General features: G+C 37.2%; 1 protein-coding gene across 3 annotated transcripts in view; it reads right to left on the reverse strand.

Moving 5' to 3' along the window:
- The window catches only part of LOC111143166 (olfactomedin 3), a 194,881-nt gene that overhangs the window by 11,174 nt on the left and 166,513 nt on the right, over positions 1–17,194 (reverse strand). For all 3 annotated transcript variants that reach the window (XM_022496678.1, XM_022496677.1, XM_022496679.1), the window contains exon 4: positions 13,928–14,147. In XM_022496678.1, coding sequence (XP_022352386.1) covers positions 13,928–14,147 — 220 coding nt within the window. The remainder of the gene's footprint in view (positions 1–13,927; positions 14,148–17,194) is intronic.

A 17,194-nucleotide genomic window follows, 5' to 3' on the forward strand; every position in this document is an offset into this window, starting at 1 on the left:
TAATGCTTTCGATGGCCAGACTCTACAATTCAAACTCAAAATGAGATTTTTAACCTTCTTTATGAGCCAAGCCAGCTCCTCTAATATAGATAGTTTCCATTGCCCCAAGGCCGAAGCACAGTTTGGACACAGCAAGAACACGCAAAGCCCATATTTGCCTCCAATAAGTGCATATTTCAAGTGTTGATTCATTTTATGGGTATGAGTGAGTGTCTGGACTCAGTTTATGTAACATAACGTTAATATGAATTGAGTTGGATGGATTGGTTAAAACCTGTACAAGAACTATATTTGGGACTAGGAATTGTGCCATGAATCTCATATAATCAACATTTCCAAAAACTGACAGCACATCAGTCGCTTGAGGTGTCTTGGCTTCTGTGGTGTTTGGATATAACCCAACATTGTATCCATATGGCAGAGGGATACTGCTGAGCCTAGATCACTTAGACCAGGAATTAAGACAGAATTTACAACAGGACTTAAAAGCTTGTGACATCTAAACTAAAAATGACTTTGTTTTCTCCTTGTAGCAATGGACATTTTCTCTGAAATACACTAGAGGGTAAAACCAATTCTTTTTTTTTTTTTTTTTTTTTTTTTTGACAGAGAAAGATCACAAGTAGGCAGAGAGGCAGGCAGAGAGGGAGGGGGAAAGAGGCTCCCTGCTAAGCAGAGAGCCTAATGACGGGCTCGATCCCAGGACCCTGAGATCATGACCTGAGCTGAAGGCAGAGGCTTAACCCACTGAGCCACCCAGGCGCGCCCCCTGCCTTTTTTTTGTAAAACCAATTCTTAATATTTAAATGTAAAATAATTCATTTATTCACTTAACAACCATTTACTGAGTACGTATGTACCAATATTGTGCTAGGTGCTGGGAATACAAGGGGAACAGGGAGATAAAATAGGCCCATGTGTTGTACCTTCTCAAAGTACTATTGCTTATCCTTTCCATTTCTTCTTTTTTTCTTCTTTTTTATTTTTGAATCAACTGACAAAGAAAGTTAAGTGAAGCAGTGATTTCAGACTAAAACTATATTGGGAGAAGAAGGATGGAGCATTGAGTGCACAGACTATCTCTTAATATTAAATAAAAATTATAGAAATTCAGCCCTGAGTACTAAAATATATAAGCACCTCTCCCATTAAAACAGCCTACTTAGCTAACCTGAAATTTAATCTCATTTTAAACCACATTTGCATTTATTCTGCAAAACATGCTTAAATTGTCAAACCTAGAAAGAAACAAGCAAATTCAACTCATTTCTCATGTTTAATTTTCTATAAAAAATGAATGTGAGGAGGCACCAAGGTGGCTCAGTCAGTTAAACATCTGCCTTCAGCTCAGGTCATATCCCTGGGGTCCTGGTATAAAGCTCTGCTTTAGGCTCCCTTCTCCACAGGGAGTCTGCTTCTCCTTCTCCCTCTGCCTTTGCCTCCCCTCTCCCCTGCTCCTGCTCTCTGAAATAAATAAATAAAATATTAAAAGAGAAAATGAACGTGAGTGTCGAGGAAGGACATATTTAGCAAATGTATTTCTTATTAGCTCTCACTGATTTGGTCTTGTATATGTGTCTTGTTGGTAGTTGTCCTGAGTGTGTGAAGGAAACTTATCTCTATAATCTGGTAAATCAATATAATTTTGCAAACTTTAACTCTGAGATTTCAGTGAATGTTTTTGTTTTTGTTTTTTTCTGTGAATGAATTTTTAATGTAACCCATTAAATGTAAACCATTTTAAAAATATGCATGTGGGGCACCTGGGTGGCTCAATTAGTTGAGCGTCCAACTCTTGATTTAAGCTCAGGTCATGATCTCAGGGTTGTCAGATGGAGCCCTGCATCAGGTTTTGCACTGGACATGGAGCCTGCTTGAGATTCTTTCTCACCCCCTGCCCCTCCCCCCAATGGCTCATACTCACTCAATCTCACTCTCTAAAAATATTTTAAAATGTTGCATGTGAAACTGTGTGAGCTCTGGTTCTGGTTCCAAATAAAAATATTTTATATGTAGTCTCTGACCAGAGAGATTCCTGTGAATATTTATGAACTTTGTGTTTTGCATTCTTTGATTCTTCTATGTGATTCCGCTATCATTTTCTTCCCTGTCTGTCACTCATTAGCTATCTCCCATCTGCCCAGTGACTCACAATGTGCAATGCCAGCCTTTGTCTTCCTGGCACCACCCTGGATTTGACCTTGACCCCATAACTTTCTACCCCGCAGTGAAATTCTTTGAGTAAACCAAAATTTATAGCATTAATAACTTGAAGTGAAAAAATTATAATGGCTCAAAGTATCAACAATTTTAAATAATAACATCTTAAATGAATCATTTATTCATTGACTCATTTATTCATTTCATTATTCATTAATTCATCAAGCTAAGATTTAATGAGCATCAAGTATTGTTCTATGTACTAGAATTACTATGGTAAGCAAAACATGATACCTTTTTTTCTGGTGAAGCTTCCATTTTGAAGAAAGGGGATAAAAGAAAGAAATAAGCAAACAAGGCAATATATCAGGTAGGAAAAATTTTAATGCAGATTATTTAAGTAGAATAATTTGATAGTGACCTGGGGGGAGGCACTGCTTTAGATTGGGTGAGTAGGGAGGACCTCTCAGAAAGGGTAATATTTAATCTGAGAGCTAATTGCCAAGAAGTCGACCATGGAATCTAAGTTGAAGGGAAGGACATTCAGGCAGTGGATCAGTTAGATGGCAGCGTCTTAGATCTGGAGTGGGGGGAGGGGGTGGGGGGAGCAGGGAGGTGGTGGGGGTGGGGGGTGGGTTGGTGGTGGGGGCAGGGTGGTCATTCCTGACTCTCTGGATATGGATCCTAATTCTATCACTTACTCTCTGGGGATCTTGAACAGTTTTTAAACCTCCCAGTGTCTCATGGGTAACAACAGTAATAATACCTATTTCACAGGGTTATTGGGAAAATTAAGAAATACATATAACTTAATAAATGTTAGCTGTTATCACTGTTCTTGCAAGGTCCTATATCTGGATATGCTTGGTGAGTTAACACACACATTAAAAAAAAAAAAAAAAGCCAGTGTGTCTAGAGCACACTTGGAAAAGTAGATGAGGTTAGAGAGGTGGTCCAAAAGATGAAGCTATGTAAAGTCAGAGTATTTGGATTTCATTCTAGGTATGATAGAAAGCTATCCGAGAATTTTAAGAAGACAGGGGAGTGACAGAATGTGAGCGATACATTTTTAAAAGATCACTCGAGGTAGCATATGGGAATTAATTAGAGGGAATACAGTAAAGGCAGAAAGACCAGTTAAGAGATTATCACATTGAGCCAGGTGAGGGATGATGGAAGTGGTGATGGGGATGGAAAATAGTAGATGGTTTGGGTTATATTTTTTGGGATAAAGTTCATAGAACTGGCTTCAGAATAGATGTTAGAATGGAAAGTAAAAATAGGAAAGTAAAAAGAATGGAAAGTAAAAAGAGGAATTAAAGAAAACCGTAAGTTAAAAAAAATAGCCAAAGATAATATCCAAATTTTGGCTTGTTCAGCTAAGAAGATTGTATTGCCATTTACTCACAGGAAGTGACTGAGGAAGGAATGGATTTGGGAGAAAAGATCAAGAATTCAGTACAGATTATTTTAAGTTGTTCATGACTGGTTTGCATGCCAGTGGAGGTGTAAAGAAGATAGTATAAAAATCTAGGGAGCATAGACACCCTTTTGAGATGAGTTTTAACAGTCTAGGGAAAGCCAGAGGCTAAAATTGCCTTAGAGGGAGGACATATAGAGAAAAGAGAAAAGCATTTAGAACAGAACTGTGGGGCATGGCGACCCAGCAGAAGAGCTCAAAAGAAGCGACAGAAAGCACCTAAAAATAGTGTAGTGTTAAGGAAACACACACACACACACACACACACACACACACACGCACACACACACAGCCTTTTAAGAGGATGAAGTACTGAATTGTGAGGAATGCCACTGAGATCTCTAATAAGCTCACAGAAATGATCATGGAAGTTAGCAGCAAGAAGTCCCTGGTGATCACAGAATCAAATTAAGACAGTGTTAGGAACGGAAGCTGGATCACCGTTGGTTTTGAAGACTGTAAATTAAAGCAGCAGCTATAGGAGATTCTTTCAAAGGAGAAAAAGCAAGGAGATGAGGGTAGAGAAATAAAGGGTCATGGGAAATTTCTACTATTGTGCGGATGTCATTAAGAAAAGCTTGTTTGCCTTTGGGAATAATCTAGTAGAGAGGGGAGATGGTAAAGAGAATAATTAAATAAATGAACCCCATGAGTAGATGGTAATCTATTTAGGAACCGAGTAACCATGCCTCTATCTTTTTATACATTTTTTTGTGGGGGTGGAGAGGTGTCTTTGTTTTTATTCCCACAAATTCTCAGGTGCTTTCCTAGGAAATGTTTCTGTGGTATATTCCATCCAGGTTAGAATGCTGAGGTGGGTGTTAGGAGATCTAGTTCCTAATCTAAGCTACAGCATTAAATCATCATGTAAAATTGGATAATGCACTTACTCTCTGGGATGGAATTTTCTCATCTCAAAGATGGAAGTTCTGAAGCTTGTCATTTTCTTAGTCTAATTAAGGCGACACTGAGTGGATAGGGCACGCACAAACTTTCATGTGTTGCTGGGAGGAAAGTGGTATTTGTGGTCGTGGTAAAACATGGGGTGGTCACGGTCATCATCATCATCTGCTCTTATTCTTGGGAAGCCAAAAGCAGGGCTGTCCATGTTGCATTCTTCCCATCTGAAATTTATCTGCTAAGTATTTATTTGATTCCAAGCTAAAATGCATCTTGATAAGTGAAATTGGTAAAATTAAAGGTGCAAGAATTTGTAAGCAACTGGTTGCTTTTTAAATTATAATTTTACAGATATTAGTGTTAAGTGAACCACAGATATTTTCAGATTCTGATGGAATACAAAAGTCATAAAAATAAAGTAAAATAAACAATAGAAGTCATTTCTATTGCTTGGCTCCTGAAAACTAGTTTTTGTTCAAATAAATCATTATCTTTCTTACTTCACTCTCACTTTTTGTGAGGACAAAGGCAGACAGAAAGGATAATTTCCCCAAATGCCTGGAAGACAAATGTTCTTGCAAAAGTGGATGGCAAAGAAGGAAGTTAAGATACTTGCTTCATTGATTTTCTCCTGCTATGCGCCTCTGTCTACAGTGAGGCACAGGAGAATATTAGTATTTTATAATACATTGATTGTGTATATTCAGAAAATACACTGAATGGATAGTTTAAGAAAGTGACTGTTTTATTTCCTGATGACTTTTAGACAATAAACTTTTTTTTACAATCAGTTACAATTCATATTTATCAATCAGTAGCTCAGGAAAATATATCATTTGGGATTCAGCAGATTTGTTGTTTGGATCAGTGAAGTATAAAAACCATCTGTCTTTTGTTTATTTCTTCAATATATAATTGTATCTTGTAATATCCTGGACTAACAGCTTCTGGATTTAAATCCTAAGGCCATGCCCATATAAGTAAATTAAATGGAATAGTGACTATCTTTATGACAGAATGTTATTTCTTTTTACTTAAGGCCATTGGAGAACTCATGTAGCAAGAAGTAGATACGATTTGATCTTTAAAGTCTATTAAAACTACTGAAAATAAGTTAGTCTTTACCATACATAGTGAATTCTAGTAAAGTATAGTAAAATCTATGTATATTACTTAAAATTTTATTTGTATCTTTAGTCTTGACATTTACATTACCAAGAGAAAGGTGATGGTAATGGTGGATACAATTGATTATTGGATAGGGCACTAGATTGGGTTTTTGCTGGGTGTCTCATAAATAAGGCCAAGAATGATATGTTTCTAAATACCTGTGTTTTTCCAAAATTAAGTTTTAAATTTATTAATTTGTTATAATTAGCATTTTATGATATATGGCATGTGTATAGTTCTGTATATTCAAAAATACAATGATTAGGTAGTTGAGAAAAGTGACCTTTTTATTTCTCTTGATTTGAAAATTTTAAAATTATCTTAACTTTTTTGGGATAGAGCTTATATTATGAGTATATGTTTAAGGAGAAGCCTATTTAACATCCAAATTGAATGGAGCAGAATCGTATTATGAAATCTCAAATATTTTGGCAATTCATGGTTATCTTTGAAAGCACAATTTATATATATATATATATATGTATATATATATGTATGTATTTTTTAAAATATTTTATTTATTTATTTGATAGAGATCACAAGTAGGAAGAAGAAGCAGCTCCCTGGTGAGCAGAGAGCCCGATGCAGGGCTCGATTCCAGGACCCTGGGATCATGACCTGGGCCAAAGGCAGAGGCTTCAACCTACTGAGCCACCCAGGCACCCCTCTTCTTTTTTTTTTTTTTAAAGATTTTATTTATTTGACAGAGATCACAAGTAGGCAGAGAGGCAGAGAGAGGAGGAAGCAGGCTCCCTACTGAGCAGAGAGCCCAATGTGGGACTCGATCCCAGAACTCTGGGATCATGACCTGAGCCGAAGGCAGAGGCTTTAGCCCACTGAGCCACCCAGGCACCCCGGCACCCCTATTCTTAAAAGTCTTAACATTTAATTGTAATCTAGGAAAATGTAGGACATAAAAAGAAAGATAAATAATAAATCAATTTATGGTAAAATATACCAATTACCTAAAAATGTGCTAAAGTAATGAGGGTTTGAGGATTCTGGAAGAATGAATCATCACCAAGTACTTGGATACTGGAGCAATTGCATTCTGTATTACAGTCTAGAATTTTAGGGAAAGTAGGACTGTCTTTGCTAAATAACTCATCTGAGGTTCTTCTCAATTTAATTCGTGGGGTTATTCTTGTAAATTTCCCCTATTAAATTTCCAATTTAAATTTCACTCCACTCCACTGCGGGCACACAGTTTGATTTTTCTATTAATTTCTGCTTTCACTGAGATTTTCAGTGTCTCTTGTTTCAAGTGCTAGGTAGAACCAAATATCATGTGTTTTGTAATGAAATGTTGCATTGCCATTGAAGAGAGGACAGATAGCAACAATAACAAAGGTTAAGGAAGGCTGTGCTTTTATTGTCTTTTTTTTTCTCCAATGAGTTTCGACTTCATAAAAGATAAGACATTCCATATTTGACCGTCATGATCTCAGGGTCATGAGATAGTGCCCTATGTCAGTCTCTGTGCTCAGTGCAGAGTTTGCTTAAGACTCTCTCTCCCTGGGTGCCTGGGTGGCTCAGTGGGTTAAGCCTCTGCCTTCAGCTCAGGTCATGATCTCAGGGTCCTGGGATCAAGCCCTGCATTGGAATCTTTGCTCAGCAGGGAGCCTGCTTCCCCCTCTTTCTCTGCCTGCCTCTCGCCTACTTGTGATCTCTCTCTGTCAAATAAATAAAATTAAAAAAAAATATTTGCTCTCACTATTTGACACTAAGTTTTACCTACTACGTTTCGGTGTTTTATGATAGTCTTCAAGAATTCAAATGGAATAAGACATAGATGGTCCCTGACCTCTCAGAGAAGGGAATTCTTATCTTTAAGGGGGTGAAGATTTAAAAAATTTAAAAGAAGCAAATGGGAATTTCCTGAAAAGTGTGCCAAGTTTCATGGAGAGTGGGGTGGGTGACTCTGGGAGACAGTATCGGGGTAGCCAACCACACACAGGAGCAATCAGAGAAGCCTCTATAGGAAAGTTGATGTCTGGTGTGTAAAATGCAAAATCATTAGAATTTGGATAGGTAAGGCGGAAGAATGTTCCATTATGGGGTAGAAGGCCAGTGTCCAGCCGAGAAAGCATGCATGACCAAGGATCTGAAAGATTAGAATGGCTAAAGCTTATGGTGAGTACATGATGAGAACTTGTGAGAAAAGGGCTGGAGAATTAGGCAGATTCCATGTCATCAAGACAGACCACGAAAAGCTATTTGGATTTAATTTTAAAAGAAAATCATTTAAACATAGGTGTAATATGATTCGATTTGCATTTGGAAAAGACTATATTTTAAACACCTCATGTAGTGGCGAGGGAATGACTTCAGGTAAAGGGCAGTGGGTAAGAGGCCCACTGCAGTCACCCAAATGAGAGATGATAAATGATGATCTGGGTTAGGGTGGTGGAAGTGAGGGAGCAGGAAAGAGGTGGTTTTAAGAGATTGGTTGGAGAGAGAAATGATGTTAGTGCACGTGGGGTTTATGGAAGTTGGGGTTTAGGGAAGGATAAAAAAGACTCTCTAGCTCCTTTCTTTCTATAGCAAAAAAGAAGGAAATCTGGGGATGAAATCTGCCTTTGAATTCAGAAGGAACTTGGGTTTACAGATGCTGCCTCCAACGTGTACCTTTGGTAAATTAAACTCTCTGAGCAGAGATTGCCCATAATCGTGCCCAATCCAGACTTCTTCCAGTGATTAGAAGAGATACATGTAAAACAGCTGGCATACTGCTTGTCAAACAGTAGGCCATCCGTATTGCTCTAATGATCTACTTTTGTGCTCATTTTTGCTACTAAAATGCAAACTTCTTAACAGTAGAGGGAGACAGTGTGCTATTCATCTTTGTATCATCCAATACCCACCAGAGTGTCGGCACATACTGCAGAGTCAATTAGTATTTGTTGAATGAGCAAATAAGACTATTACACATAGACAGTTGGGTTTCCCTTTTAAAATCTCATTTGGCATAAACATGCTGGTAATCCAAATTTCGTACTTGTGACCAAAAGTTGTGACCTTCAAAAATTAAAAAAAAAAAATTTTTTTAAGATTTTATTTGTATATTTGACAGAGAGAGAGAGAGAGAGAGAGCACGCGAGAGCACAAGCAGGGGGGCTAGCAGAGGGAGAGGGAGAAGCAGGCTCCCGGCTGAGCAGGGAGCCCGATGTACTATATATAGATATATACAGGGCTCATTCCACCCTGGGACCCCGGGATTACCACTGGAGTCAAAGGCAGGCGCTTAACTGACTGAGCCATGCAGGCGCATATTTAGATTTTAGATTTTAGATTTTAAAATCTAAATTTAAGATTTAGATTTTAGATTTTAAAATCATGCAGATTTTAGATTTTAGATTTGAGTGCTACGAGTGCTACGGCCATTCCGTTGAACATGAAGCCTCAAAACTGTTAATAGAAAGACAGATCCTGAGCTTCACTAGATGGCACCATACAATTGTCCTAAAATAGAACTAACTTGAGGGAGTGGAGGGAAGGCGACTGGAAAGTGGTTATAATCTACATTAAACATCTGTTGATGCTCTCTGGGTGTGCGTGAGAGCTTTAACTGTGCTGCTTTCAGCAAATTCTCACATGCATTTAATTATACTTCGCATGTCTAGGAATGGGATATTTAATGAAACATGGGACTTTATCCTGTCTCTCACAGGAGAAAATTAAGCAGTTAGGAAAGAGCATTACTGTACCTCATTCAGGCCCACTAGGGTGCATCCTTGATAAAACCTTTTTTTCTTTCCCTAATTTCTGTTTTCTCCGAAACCATAATTCTCTGGTAGAAATACGTTGAATGGTGCCCTAGTGCTCTCAGTGACTTGTGATTCCTTTAATGCCTTACTTACTTTTTGGGAGTAACTTAGACCTTGCAGGCAATGAGGCTAGTTTGTTTTTTAGTCTCTTAAAATTTATATGATATGCATTTTCCCTAAAAGCAAATTCACTGAAAAGGTGAGCAGAAATGCTTTCATCATTGTTGCAATTTGATTCTCTTGCCCCAATCCATTTCTCCCCTCTGCTAATTGGTTGTGTGTGTTGAGAGGCTTTTGTGAAGATTGAAGATGCCACTGATGGATGAGCCTTCCTGCTCCTGCTACTATATTAAGGATACCATGATTATCCAATGTCCTGGTATAGATCCAAAGAGCAGAACAGCTGGATTTTAGATGCTTTGGAACATTGAGCCCCTCATTTTTTTTTTTTTTTTTCTATCTATCTCCTATTAATGGTCCTGATGTTGATTAACATTTGTTTTCTGAGTCCATGTGTTCTGATATTTTGATAACTGGGCAGTTAATAGGAAGCATGGAGTTTAAAGGTTCTCAGAGATAATGTCATCCAATCTTTATTTGAAGTCCCAGGAAATATAAGTACAAAGTAGTATTAGACTATTAACTTAAGGCACAGCTCCCAATCATGTGTTTGTGTTTTCTTCTGCAAATACATGTTTCAGATACTTCCTTTCAAGCTGGAGTAATTTTTTAAAAAGGACGATATGAAGATTCCTTTATTTATTTTTTTTCAGGGACCATGGAACTTCATACTTCATGGTATTAGGGCTGTCTGTCTCTACCTGGACATGTGCTTTACATTGTAATTAATGGTTGTGATCCTGCTGATAAATACTTTCTCTGCTTTCTCAGTAAGTCGTTCTGATTGTTCTGTAGATCTGTTGTGATAGAGAAAAGTACCCGGTTCTTGGGACAAACAGCATAAATGAGTTATAGTCATTGTGGCACTAGCCTCTCTACTACGTAAGTAGAGACCTCAGAGCTACTAATAATCTAGGAAAGAGTTTAGAACATGTCTGAGTTATTTCTAATCTCTTGTAAGGTCATATCAATTAACTCAAATAGCAACCATCTCATTAAATAAGAAAGTTGAATACTATTTTATTGCTGTTAGATTTTTGCATTAGTGGCAAGGTTTTGTTTTTGATTAGTTAAGATAAAATTAAATATTAACTAGTTAATGTAGTTAATTTGAAAGTTATATTCTTTCAAACTTTGTTGTTCCTGAGGGCAAATTAGTAAAAAGAGGCTTTGATGTTGAAAAATATATATAATGTGGATCACTGTCCTAAGGCCTCAGGGCATCATGGAAACATTATCCATGGTTCAGTAAGAAGGAATAGGATGAATTTGTGTCCACTTAAATTAATCCCCTTTGTCCTAGATATCATTTTCAATACTGAAGGAGGCTGTGTATGGGAGAGTTATATGCCGACTGAACAAAAAACCAAAAGGGATTGTGAAAGAGCTGAAAGGAGTGTAGATTTCATTTCCAAACTGCAACATTATTTCTAGCTGAGTCAACTCAGAGATAATATGTGTTAGAAGTGAAATTCATTTCTAAAGTTAAGCAAATTCCAAGACTTTTCCATGCTAGTCCCTCAAAAACCTGACTGGCACACTTTAAGTTTCAAGGTATTTACTAGCTAGAACTACTCTTTTGCCTGTCCATCCTTTTGTAGAGTGTAGGTGTACTTAGCAAATTTATCTGGTCTCAGTGTACAAAGTTTAGGCTTGCGTTTATTATGAGTTGCTAGGAATGACTGAATATATTGATTCTCAGAATCTGGAGTGATTCATCTGTAACAAACAGACCTCTTCTAAAGTAAGTCAGAGTCCTACACAGACCAATCCTATGCACGGTCATTTACAGAAAATCTGTAATCAAATATTTTATGAGCTACTAAAAATGCATCTGGATTTTTTTTTTGTAACCCCCAAAATAATTCAGATAGTGAAGGCACTCAATTCTTGGACTGAGATTTTCTTATCTGGTTTGGTGGAGACATCATCTGGCAAGCTATGTAATTAGTATGTACATTACACTAAAGACATTTTTTGATTTAAAAATAAAATATAACAGAATTCACTTATGTCAGTAATATTTTACCTATTGGATATTAGCAATAAACTTCATAACATTAATTATAAAAGAATAGCATATAAGGAGGTATTTAAGTGTTATATCAGATAAATAATTCCTCCTTTGCTTAGTCAATCCCGTACCATCTGACTCAAATATGTGGCTAAGAGAGCTTTTTTTGTTTTTTCCAAATAAGACTTGAAATAGCTATTGTTTACTTTGTTGAAAGTTAGAAGTTGTTACCATATGGCTCCTTATAGAATTAATTTATTTGGCAAATATTTATTAACTTTTCTTTGTCAGGCAGTTTTCCAGGCATTGAGGGAATACAAGGTTTAAAGGGAGTGTCACAGATATTGTTCTTGTTCTGATGGAAAAAAATCTAGAAGGCAGCTATCCAGTTACACATGTAGTGGTAATGAAGCATGAAAAGTCCAGTCATGGGACTGGACTTTTGTCCAGTGGGTTAAGTCTCTGCCTTCGGGCTCAGGTCATGATCTCAGGGTCCTGGGATCAAGTCCTGCATTGGGCTCTCTGCTCAGCAGGGAGCCTGCTTCCTCCTCTCTCTCTGCCTGCCTCTCTGCCTACTTCTTGTGATCTCTCTCTGTCAAATAAATAAATAAAATCTTAAAAAAAAAAAAAAAAGGAAAAAAAGAAAAGTCCCGTCATTGGTGAAATATCAGGGTTCGGGAGCAGCCAGCTGGGATACATAGTATACATAGGGAGCTTAATGAAGGATTCTGGCCAAGACATGATATTTAAACTGAGAACTGAAGGATAAATGGGAATTTGTCTCATGAGACCAGTGAACATGTGTTGACACAGAAAGGATAGATGGGAAAGAGCATTTCTGGAGAAGGGACATGCATCTCAACACTGCCCTGTGATGAGAAAGTGTAGAACACACATGACTGGGGTGTAGCATGTGAGGGGAGGAGTGGCAGGACCTGAGGGGAGAAGTAGGGCCGCATATGGAGGGCCTCATAAGTTGTGGGCTATATGCTAGGATTTTCAGCAGCGCAGATTAACTTCAGATTTATGCTTCAGATAAATGCCTTTGGCCATAATGTGCGCAATGGGTGAAAAGTGCAAGAATAGGAGTCGTGGAATCTACTGGTGTCATGATTGTTAGAAGAAGAGTTATAGGTGAAAAACTGTGGGCCTTGACTGATGAGGAAAAAGGAACTGGGGATGCCTGTATGAGCATTTGGCTTTAGGGTTTATGTTAATTGCCTTCTGAGTAATTATGTCAGAATCTCTAGGAAATCCTGGATTGACCTCAGTGGAGTCTCTGATCTGGTGATTCCCCAAATTATTTTGAATGGTACTAAATATAATATTTTGTATATTCACTCTTTTTCATTTGGATTGCATTTGTAGAATAATCCTTAAAGTACGCATCAGCCATCTAAATTTCAAGTGTTTATATCTATTCCCTGAAGTTGTCTTTACTAGAAATTATCTTTTCCAACTTCTTTATCTCTCTTTTTAGTTTATTTTCTATTCCAGATAAGTATTTCTTTCCATTAAGGGAACACTTTACTATAGTATTTCCCTGACCTCCCTGACATGTCCCTTCATGTCAACAACTAAAATACTGTTCCTAAATGATCTAACAATGCCTCCTCATTCAATCTGTGACCATGTATTTACTTTGCATTAAATTACAGCCTAGTGCCATGATGATTTCAGTTGAGTAATTAACTCATGGATGAAGTGAAGGAGTTTGGAAACTTAGACCAGGTTGAACCACACATTTTGGGACTCAGGAACTGGAGTCCGTATCCCATATCATACGCTTGACCCCTTGAAGAGTAGCGAATCTATATTTGAATAGGTGCCTCCTTTTAATTTCTTGTGTGGATCAGAAGTGCTAGCTGATGGTAATTCTCTATAGTAGAGGAATTGTTTTTGTCTGATTTAATTACTGCTATTTCATATTTGGTCCCAAGGTAACTACATTTTCCCCAGCCTCTAACTTTTTCTCCACTAATAAAAATGACTCGTCTCCCTTTTAGCCAAGTAATGATTGACCATCACATATTATCTGTCTGTAGTAACGTATTGCCATTATTGTAGCCAATAGAATTGTCCATATTATTTCAAGCCACCAAATGGTAACAGGGTGCTGTGAAAATTAGGCAGTCGTTAATCAAATAGCACTGATTACACAGGCGTGCTTAAGGCGTTAAGGAATACTTACACTGAGAAAGCAGACATTGGTTTCTCTATAACTAGATATTCATGACTGCCTGCAAAATGTAAGAATGCAGTTTTCACTGAAACCGCTAGAAACACAACTTAAATAAATGAAATTGTTCTACTTACTCAGCTTTTTCATGCAGTCACGAAGCCTGGTTTCCAGGCTGAGAACCCTTTGATGCAGTTCCTCATAGTCATAGGCACCGATTTCCTCCTGAATCCCAGTGAGGACGGCAGACAGATTCCGGATCTCCTCTTTGAACTGGGTGATTAGCTTGGCATCTGTTTTGTACTGTTCCAGCACCGGGATCAAGGGCAGGAGTTCATCCATCTTCTCTTTCAACTCCTGCGAAAAAGCAGCCAGTTGTTCCGGAGAGTCATTTAAATAGATCAAGCAGTATCAATATGATACTTAAAGCAGATTATTAAAACAGATTCAAAATTCCTTTTTTTTTAAATTGAAAGAAAAATTTTATTAATGTATAATCAGGGTATAACATTATATTAGTTTAAGGTTTACAGCTTATTGATTTAACATTTGTATATCAAAATTCTTATTGATTTTTGGTTGAAATTAGGTGCTTTGTGAGAATGTAAATGGCTATGTGATCATTAGTAGTAAATCCATTTATTGCAATACAAGAACCTCTCTTTAAATGGTTATGTGCTTTTTTTTTCCTTTAAAATTTTACTTATTTATTCATGGAGGCAGAGACAGAGGGAGAAACAGGCTCCCTGCTCTACAGGGAGCCCAATGTGGGGCTCGATCCCAGAATCCTGGGATCAAGACCTGAGCAGAAGGCAGTCACTTCACTGACTGAGCCACCCAGGTACCCCTGTGCTTTTTCTGTAAAACAAATTGATCCTTATCATCATTATAAAAACTTCTTATGATAGCAATTAATGGTTAATGTATTATTTTACCTTCTGGTAGCATTTTATAAAGTGAATAATACATTTTTTAAGAAATATAATCAGGGTCTATCTTCTAACTATGAATTACTAGAAATAGGTCAAATATCCTCTATCTGTGAACTCTGGTTATTTACTAATTATCTATGTTATGGGACTACTTACCAGAAAAATTTTGGATCCTGGAACAGCCTTTCTGTAACACTCCGAATTGTTACAAGTATGGCTTTCTACCACTCTGTCCCTGTTCCACTGCACTCAGATATTCCTTCATTCTTTTTAACATCCATCTTAGCATAATGTCATTAGGAAGGTAAGTTCAGCAAGCATCATAAATCATGCAAAGCTCCTCAAAGCTTGAAGAAATGCATGTTGCTGTTTACCATTTTGAATTATTACCCACACTCTGACTTCATTTGCCTTAGCATAGATAATCCAGAGCTCTTTAAGTGAGGCAGAATTGCTCACCCATGTAGTGAATTAACTCTTTCAACTCTTTCAAGGACCAAGGTGCTCACAGTTCACATATCAAAGGAACTAGCTGTACAGGGTCATTTGAAAATTTTTTTTAAATTTTTTAAAATTTTTATTTATTTATTTTTAAAGATTTTATTTATTTATTTGACAGACAGAGCTCACAAGTAGGCAGAGAGGCAGGCAGAGAGAGAGGAGGAAGCAGGCTCCCTGCGGAGCAGAGAGCCTGATGTGGGGCTCGATCCTGGAACCCTGGGATCATGACCTCTGCCTAAGCAGAGGCTTAACCCACTGAGCCACCCAGGCACCCCAGGTCATTTGAAACTTAAAGCTGATTTTCATCTGGAGAACAAGAACCGTATTTTGCCAACCCAGTGTCTCTGATTTCTAGCATCTTGGGACTGAGCCTCACCTGCAGTTTCACTTTCAATTTCTAGGTGTGTCATCTGTCTTCTTTTCCTTTAATTTGGTGGTAGTGGTCAGTGGAAATTTCAAGGGTATGAGTCAGTTGTGAGGTTTTTTTAACAAATGATCTCATTTGTGGAAAGAGCTGTCACTGTTATGATCATTTGAGAATAATCCATAGGTACTGTCAGAAACAATGCTGTACACTAACTAATTTAAGGAGCTGAAAATTGCATTTTAAAATTACATTTGGAAGATGTTATTACTATAAATGCATTAAAATAGCAGGAGCTCCCATTGCTGCCCTGATTTATGGGCTTATGTTTCTTGTGGGGAAATTTTCACTTGCTCTGTAAGCTCAGAATTTTTCGATTTAGTCTGTATGTCCATGTTGAGTGGGAGGGGACTGTCTTCATAATGAGAAAGATTCATAAGTATCACCATGAAAAGGTAGAATTGCATAACTTTACTCATTTTGGTGGCTCATTTGGAAATAAACTTATTAGTTTGAGCATCTTATGGCATCCCGAAAGGAAGACGCAATTGCTTCATTATGATTTTAATAAGAAGAGTTCTGTTGGTAGCATTTGCTGCATATTATACTGTTACAATGAAGAGTTTTATGTTACATTATGGGAATACTGAAAAGAGAGCAATTCGGTGTCACAATTTTGGGGACTTTTTTCCCCCTAAACAAAAAAAAAAAAAAAAGCTAATTGTATTGTAGGATATTTTCAAAAATTCATAATTTGATTATTGGTAATCACTTTTGAAACTCGTAACACTAGTCAGAGAGCAATGGAAATTTCAGCCAATATACATATGAAATACTTAAAAGGTTAAAGTAGAATAGCACAGATCTGTACTTACTAATTTCTTCTAGAATTTCACTGTCTACTATGTCACTCTTACAGCCAAGGTTGTAGCTAGACTACCTTGCCCAACTATGATCTTTCCTATAAGAATGATAGTCTCAAGTATGTTAACTAGAATAAGATTTTCATCTTAGTTGGATTTTCTTCCAATTTAAAAGTATTCTCTGATGTAAACTTACTTTTAGAATGTTCCAGTTCTTTGTCTTAAATATAGCACCTCAGCCCCTAGGTGCTGAGTCACCATCTGACTCATGCTCAGACTCAGTGAATACATAAATTCAACAAACATATTTAGCATGTAATTATTATTCTTAAGTTTCAGAAAGCTATTATCTACTTGGGAGAGGCAGTGTAGAACTGGTATTAGCTGGCTGACCTCTACAGCTGGATGTTGCTGTTCTGAGGCATATTAGATATTTCATACTGAACAAATTGTATCAGTTTCTTCATCTCAATGACAGAAATAAATATGGTGCTTACTTTATAGTATTGTTGAGAGGATTAAATTAGCTAATATATATTTAAAGTTGTCAGAACTATGTGCTGAGTATGTATAATTCCTCAGAAAATTATCATTGCTGTTTGGATTTTTACATACAACTGAAGTATCCACTTGGATTACGTGAACTAGTAATCAATCAAAATCATGACGCCCTATGGTGCTGCCTGAAAATTAACTCTTCTTATTGGTAGCCTGGCCGCTGCTAGGCAAACTTCTAGAAAAGGA

The sequence above is a fragment of the Enhydra lutris genome, unplaced genomic scaffold, assembly GCF_002288905.1.
Source record: "Enhydra lutris kenyoni isolate GAN:26980312 unplaced genomic scaffold, ASM228890v2 scaffoldscaffold9, whole genome shotgun sequence".
In the NCBI taxonomy this organism is placed as follows: domain Eukaryota; kingdom Metazoa; phylum Chordata; class Mammalia; order Carnivora; family Mustelidae; genus Enhydra; species Enhydra lutris.